General features: G+C 42.6%; 1 protein-coding gene across 1 annotated transcript; it reads left to right on the top strand.

Moving 5' to 3' along the window:
• The first annotated feature begins 3,013 nt into the window (after positions 1 to 3,013).
• On the top strand, positions 3,014 to 6,445 carry cox5ba (cytochrome c oxidase subunit 5Ba). Its single transcript, XM_080018396.1, has 4 exons — positions 3,014 to 3,157; positions 3,639 to 3,709; positions 5,357 to 5,456; positions 5,987 to 6,445. The coding sequence occupies exons 1-4, from the start codon at positions 3,061 to 3,063 to the stop codon at positions 6,097 to 6,099; spliced, it is 381 nt and encodes a 126-aa protein (XP_079874522.1). The 5' UTR covers positions 3,014 to 3,060; the 3' UTR covers positions 6,100 to 6,445.
• Positions 6,446 to 7,878: the final 1,433 nt, after the last annotated feature.

Here is a 7,878-nt window from a genome sequence, read left to right as displayed (position 1 = left end):
GGAAATTCTCATCGTCAATAAACACAAATGTGTTAAAATGGTCAAGAGTGATTTATTCAAAGATGATCGACAGCAGATCCTTGCAAGGAGAGGAGCGAGCTGAGCACGAGTCACGAGGGCGCAGCCTCGTCTCGTGCGGTCTCGGGGTCTCCTCCTGAACAATAAAAAGGTGCAGTCTTTATACTGTGGTACAAACAAGCATTGTGACCTTGTTGGGATGTTTCAGCCTGGCTTATACTATCAGCGCTGTGGTGCTTATCAAGCAAGCGGGCAGCTGTGTGGCGATCTCCTGTTCGAGTGCTCTGCAGGCCTTGAGGTCGTATTCTAAGAATCGTATGTTCTAGACATGTGTTCAAATCCTGAGAACTGAAAATGCATTGTGTTCGATATCTTATTTAGCAACGGGCGATTATGGCTTTGCTATACAGCTTCAATGTGGTTAATAAGCGTACAACAGTATTTTCCTGTATAGCCACCACATGGCAAGATTATAATTTAAACATTGAGTTCCTCCCACTCGAAGCTACACACATTTAGCATAGACAATAACGCTTATTATTAACTGATACCCACATATAACCACGACAAACTCATCCTTAACTCAACTGAACCTATTGATGGAACCCGACGGAACCAGACTGAACCCAACTGAACGAACCAACTGAAGCAGCTGAATCCACTGAACCAACTGAACCACCAGAACCATCTTGCTTGCTCAACGCCATCTCTGCCATCCTGTGGACAAACGACACCAATGCCATCAGTGCTGCATTCACAGTGGAAGCCAACGGCACTGCCAGAAGCTTAGTACTCTCACCCAGCAGAGCACATGGCACCCATTTAAGCAATTCTGCGGAGTCAGAGGCACCCTAGCATTTATATTAGTCATAACATTATTAATAGTACTCCCGATACTGTGGCGTCATGCTCAACTGATATAAAAATAAAAAAATAATGGGGTCCTCAAACCTACGACCCCACAACCAATCAAGTACACATGGCCGAACCACCATGCATTTAGGACTGCATGATATGCCAGCACCCATGTCAAAACCGCTCTTAATTCTGAACATTTTTATTTTGTTTTATTTTTATTATTATTATTATTTTTTTAATAAAAATAAAAAAACAAAATCTGTAAACTCCCGCCGGGTCATTGGACAGCACTGCGCATTCACTTATCTGAATTGAAAGTCCGAGGCCAACATGAGTGTTTTCAGTCCTCCCGATCTAGAAAATCGGTTGGGCAATACCCGGGCAACTGCTCTCTAGTATATCCGATAACGCCCGATGACATTCCCATAGTGGAGGGTGGCTATTCCATTCCAAAGGTTCTGCTACTGCTAGGTTCTGCCCGCCAATTGGTCAGACCATTGTGCTCGCGTAGAGGTGGCACAGAAAATGTCCATTATCACCGCAGCTGACCCCGAACTGCTTACCAGCGCTCCTGCCTCTCCCAGTCATGTCAGCAGGTGCTCCATCGGTCGTTTTTCTGACACCCCTAGTGTCTATGTTGACGCAATAGGAGTCCCAAGTGGGGTGCCCGACGAATACAAGGCCCAGAACCTAATTTCTAATGGATTTGCATCCATAATGTCAATTGGATCGATTCCCCAATAGTATGCCCCGGACGGAAAGTTCTCTGTTGCCCTGTCTAAGCTTAAAACACTGTGCAAAGAACTTAAGGACAATTCTGGCCACGGCCAGTGGGATATGGATTGGCTTTATGGTCTGTCAGGACAATGGAGCGGCATCATCACTAAATTCTTAATCATTCTCTGCATTGTCCTAGTTGTCCAAATGCTCATCAGGTGTTGTGTGGCTCCACTGGCCTCCACATTATTGGCGCAACCTGAATCTTCCCCTTTGCTTCCCTTTCACAGATTCGCCCTCACCCCTGATCGAGCTGGAAACAGAGATCTGGCTCTGGGCTACGGTCCACGGTCCCTGGCGAGGCAAGTCCACTATAAGCATAGAGCTCCTCAGAGTTAGATGTGGAGGTGGTGAAGAACTCAACAACCTACTGGATGGCCTTTGGACCCCACACCCCTCCAGTCTGATCCTCCTCTGGCCCGGTCACCCTCCATCCAACTCTCACTCTCTATTTCATTCACCCCGCCATCAAAAGGACTTCCTGGGTTCCCCACTGGGTTTTACCAGACGTCAAGGGCTAGGTTTTTTCTGATAACCATACATAACGTGTTATCTGTTAGCATGCCGTTTATTTCTTGTGTAACGATAATTTAATTTATTGCATTTATCCCCGCTTTATTCCTAGTATACATTTACATGTAAATATTGTTGTTTGATTGGTCTGAGGTTTCTTCTTGTCCTGCTTTTGTCTTGTTTTTGTTTTGTATTTTGCTTGTTTTTAGTTTTTGGTTTGTGTTTTGAGATTGGCGGTTGGTTGTTGGTTTGTTTTCTGTTGTGACATCCTGTTCTCTTTATTTCATGGATGTCCCGTCTCCCCCGGGGTATGATGTAGATTGATGCAATTTTTTGCTAATAGTGATGGGTCATCACGCTTACCCCCATTTCTTTTCATTTTCCATGTAACCATAGAGGGTCATGTTATTTAGTCTCATAGTGCTGTGGCTCACGTGTGGGCGCACCCGATGTCCGAACATAATTATCTTTGTTGAAATGTCATACTTGTGTCACAAAGCAATGTTCACCTTTTACACTTTTTGTGACATCTGACCAGAGACTTGACCAGCCGGCCCCCAGAGATTGGGGCTCTCTACCAGAAAAGACCCATTTCTTCCTTCCTTTCTTTCTTTCTTTCTTTCTTCTTTTTCTCTCTCATCTTTTTCCCTTACAACGTTGTCCCAGTACTTGAAAAAAATACCCATCTTCTAATATATACAACATATAGTCTCCTCTGCCCAGCCGTCCAGTCCACGTTAAAATGTACCATCGAAACCTGAGTTTAAACGAAGACTACGCTGAGTCTGGTTCGGTGACGTCATAAGCGGGCGACACCGAAGGACGTCATCGGGAACGAAGCCGCCATCATCGCCGTGCGACCGGTACGTGATTTGTGACACAGGAGAAGGAGAAATGGCTGCAAGGTTACTGCTCCGCTCGGCGTTCCGGGCTAGCGCCGTTTCTCGGACTGCCCCGGCCCAGGTTCTTCCTCGCGGCATGGCTGCCGGAGGTGAGACCGTTGACCGGTGCCACCAGCGGACGTTTGTTAGTATTTAAATGTGATATTGAAGCGGTAGGGCTACCTTTCGCCCCGCAAGGGCAGTCAAGTAGCATGCAGGGTACATGGCTACAGGATGTGCTATGTATGTCACAATATATAGTTAAAATACGTAGCGAAATACATTGATGTGTGCTATAGGTGACATTGATAAGTGCATTGATATGTACTATATTGAAACTATTATGTAGGTGACATTGATAAGTACATTGATATGTACTATATTGAAACTATTATATAGGTTATGTTGATTAATACATTGATAAGTACTAAATTGAAACTTATATAATATGTTACTATATAGGTTACGTTGTTAAGTACTCAGTGAGGCATGTGGCCAATATACATGTATTACTCTACCAATACTCTCGAATTTTTGAGAATATTGTTCTGACAGATACTTATGTAAATAGCCATGTCTTTGTATGAACAGGTATCCCCACTGATGAGGAGCAAGCCACCGGTCTGGAGAAGGTCATCATGACGGCCATGAAGGAGGGATCGGTGAGCCGAATCAAATTGAATATGTGTTGGCTGACTTGGGAGGCTTAAATGTTCCGCTGACCGAAACAGGAATCAACATGCATTTTAAATGATCAATCCAAATGGCTTCTTAAAACTGTGCCAGCAAATGAATGTCAAGTTCAAGTGCTTATTTGTCACATACATATACATACGGTCATACAAATGTGCAGTGAAATGTCATGACACCCAGTGATTACACACACACAGTGCCAGTAGAGTCAATTTCCCAATATTTTTCCCTTTTAATTAAACTCTAGCCAGTGAGTATAAATGTCCCTTTTATGAAGAGTTTTATCAGGCGCGTGCTGTATAGGGCTATTGAACAGAGCCATTAATGATAAAAACGTCTTCACCAATAAACATTGCACTTTGCCAGAAACAAACATCGAAACACAATACTTGTAATGGAATTTCAACTGCAGCCTGCAAACCTAAAGCTTGCTTCACACTGAATCTGTACACAGCGAATATTTACCAAGTTCCCTAAGTAAGAGTTTAAAACACCCTTGATATAGTGTTTGCAAAGTGCAGATTTATTTGATAGTCAATACGGTCACATCCAACTTTAAAGTTAATAATGATAATATCTTATGACTTATTTTCCCGCACCCCGGAGCTTCGATCGGCTGCGGGAATTCCGCACAACTGCGCGGCACAGCTTTTTGCGTGCCGTATCGACTCTCCATAGGAATTAATGGACTTCCCGTTTGTTGTATTCAGTGTGAATCAGCCTTAATAGTCTGGTTAGTCGCATCAACCGTAACCCTGTCAATAATCATGGAAACCTAGATACATCTTGAAAACAACTGAAACCATTGACATACTATGCAAGTGCACAACTCGTGAAAAATATCAGTTTATTAGAAAAATAACCAATGAGCAAATTTGTCTTTTAAAGTAGTCCCAGGCAATTAATATTAATCAAACTCCTCACAAGTCCATAACTAATACTTCAATTTAATTGGATAGTATTTAACATCTGGATTGTACAGCAATTTTGAGTACAATTATGTATTTTCTTAAATAATGAATTTATTTTTATTTTATCATTTCATAATTATTATTTCATTATTTCATATGCGAATCAAGCTTTATTTCGACAAGTACGCTTACACATACAAGGAATTTGACACTGGGTTTTAATGACTCTCAATGAGTACAGATCACACAGGAAAAAAACAAAACAAAAGTAAAGCAAAACTTATATTTTATAATATACATATACACAGCGTGGGATCGGTAATAAACAGTATTCACTGTGTAGGCTTCAGTGCAAATAATACAATCTCTTACAAAATAAATCAAAAGGCTTTTAAACTATTTCATATTGTTTCTGTGTTTTTGGCTCTTAATGATGTGTTGCTTGAACTTAATTGTTTAGATTACAGATCAATAGATGATTCAAATACTAAACTGTTTCTTGTAGCGGCCCTAAGCATAGTACACAGTAATCTTAGATGACACATAATGACAAGGCAACCTATTTTAGAAAAAGTGAAGTCGCTGACATGTTGGTTTTGTACATGATAAACAGACATGGCTCCTCATGGAGTTTGTTACTCCATCCTTTTTGGATTGCTCAGTATCTCAAATATTTGAACAAACGTGATCTTCTCCCTGCACCAGGATCCCTACAGCATGATGAAGCCAAAGGACTACGCCGGTTCCAAGGCTGATCCCCACATGGTGCCCTCCATCACCAACAAGAGGATCGTTGGATGTGTCTGTAGGTCGACCTGTTTTATTCCACACACGGGCGGTTTCACAGACAGGGTTTAATCTAAATTAGGATTAGGATAATCCTACTCAAATTACTCCAGAATTAAAAATTGCCCCTCCGAGACGTTGCCTAATTTAAGATGAATTGGTCCTAGATTAAGGTAATGAAGGACTAGTAAGCTCCTTCTCTCTGGTCTTGGTGCTGGTCCAGATAATCCATGTTCTCTATTGTCAAGGTTGACCTGGAGGCCCACATCCATTTATCCAAACCGTAAGGCTTCACTTAGACCTAGATTAGCTCAAATCTTCCATCTGGGAATCAGATCAAGTCTGAGACTATTTTAAACCATGACTGAAAAGGCTGTTTCAGTTAGTTCACATTAAATGTGTGATTTAGTGTAAAATTAGGCCTAATCTGTCCACAAAACTGGTCCTTGAGTGTTTTACATCTGGTTTTGTTTTCCATCCATGGCTCAAATGGCTACAGATGACCTTCTGTATTTCCCATCTTGACTTGGTTTCCTGTCCCCCGTGCAGGTGAAGAAGACAACACGGCCGTGGTGTGGTTCTGGCTCCATCAGGGCGAGGCCCAGCGCTGTCCTTCCTGCGGCTCCCACTACAAACTGGTGGCCCACGAGCTTCCCCATTAAGTTACCTACTTGATCAGAGAGCTCTCTTCCACAGCTCTTTCTCCGTCATGTTACCTTCTCAAAGATTCCAGTTTATCACAAGAACGAAGCTTGGACAGGCTGGACGCTGGTGTCATGGATCCGTCTTTGTCGAACTTGATCTTTTTGTTTTGTTCAAACTCAGTACTTGATCTTCTCACTGACCTCACCTCTATTTGCTTTACATGAGCTGTTGTGTTTTGAAATTTGGGAAACAAGCATTTGTTACAAGCATTTCCATTCTACTTCAGTTTACATTGACGCGTACTGCACGGTGTCACTCTATGGTCCATTAACTCTTATTGAGGAAATAAAGTCTTCAACTATTTGTTTGTGGGTGTCCTTGATCTGAAAATCGATTTGAGTGTCATTGGGATCTATTTCACGAGACTACAGAGAAGTAGAATATTTGTGGCACGGCTCTGAATTAGTACTGTAATTGTGGGAGTCTCTAGCCACATGTATTGGTTGAGGGAAGGAGACTGAGGAGACGTTCTGGCAGTGGGGCGCCAACATGGCAAGGATTTTATTAATAAGGATGACACAGGCTCGCTGGCAAAACAGGAACATACAGTGGGGCAAAAAAGTATTTAGTCGGCCATCAATTGTGCAAGTTCTCCCACTTAAAAAGATGAGAGAGGCCTGTTATTTTCATCATAGGTACACCTCAACTATGAGAGACAAAATGAGAAAGAAAAATCCAGAAAATTACATTGTCTGATTTTTAAAGAATTTATTTGCAAATTATGGTGGAAAATAAGTATTTGGTCAATAACAAAAGTTCATCTCAATATTTTGTTATATACCCTTTGTTTGCAATGACAGAGGTCAAACGTTTTCTGTCATTCTTCACAAGGTTTTCACACACTGTTGCTGGTATTTTGGCCCATTCCTCCATGCAGATCTCCTCTAGAGCAGTGATGTTTTGGGGCTGTCGCTGGGCAACACGGACTTTCAACTCCCTCCAAAGATTTTCTATGGGGTTGAGATCTGGAGACTGGCTAGGCCCCTCCAGGACCTTGAAATGCTTCTTACAAAGCCACTCCTTCGTTGCCCGGGCGGTGTGTTTGGGATCATTGTCATGCTGAAAGACCCAGCCACGTTTCATCTTCAATGCCCTTGCTGATGGAAGGAGGTTTTCACTCAAAATCTCACGATACATGGCCCCATTCATTCTTTCCTTTACACAGATCAGTCGTCCTGGTCCCTTTGCAGAAAAACAGCCCCAAAGCATGATGTTTCCACCCCCATGCTTCACAGTAGGTATGGTGTTCTTTGGATGCAACTCAGCTTTCTTTCTCCTCCAAACACGACAAGTTGGGTTTTTACCAAAAAGTTCTATTTTGGTTTCATCTGACCATATGACATTCTCCCAATCCTTTTCTGGATCATCCAAATGCTCTCTAGCAAACTTCAGACGGGCCTGGACATGTACTGGTTTAAGCAGGGGGACACGTCTGGCACTGCAGGATTTGAGTCCCTGGCGGCGTAGTGTGTTACTGATGGTAGCCTTTGTTACTTTGGTCCCAGCTCTCTGCAGGTCATTCACTAGGTCCCCCCGTGTGCTTCTGAGATGTTTGCTCACCGTTTTTGTGATCATTTTGACCCCACGGGGTGAGATCTTGCATGGAGGCCCAGATCAAGGGAGATTATCAGTGGTCTTGTATGTCTTCCATTTTCTAATAATTGCTCCCACAGTTGATTTCTTGCAGATTCAGTCTTCCCAGCCTGGTGCAGGTCTACAATTTTGTTTCTGGTGTC

Source organism: Zeus faber (genome assembly GCF_960531495.2).
Source record: "Zeus faber genome assembly, chromosome: 17".
Taxonomy (NCBI): domain Eukaryota; kingdom Metazoa; phylum Chordata; class Actinopteri; order Zeiformes; family Zeidae; genus Zeus; species Zeus faber.
Note: the sequence above shows the minus strand (reverse complement) of the source record. Positions and strands in the feature narration are given on the sequence as shown.

What these genes read in the sequence shown, in the direction of transcription:
- cox5ba (XM_080018396.1), top strand. Translation starts at nt 3,061, where the DNA reads ATGGCTGCAAGGTTACTGCTCCGCTCGGCGTTCCGGGCTAGCGCCGTT. An exon ending in TCGCGGCATGGCTGCCGGAG is followed by an intron (nt 3,158 to 3,638) that starts GTGAGACCGTTG and finishes TTGTATGAACAG; the next exon opens with GTATCCCCACTGATGAGGAG. An exon ending in GAGGATCGTTGGATGTGTCT is followed by an intron (nt 5,457 to 5,986) that starts GTAGGTCGACCT and finishes TCCCCCGTGCAG; the next exon opens with GTGAAGAAGACAACACGGCC.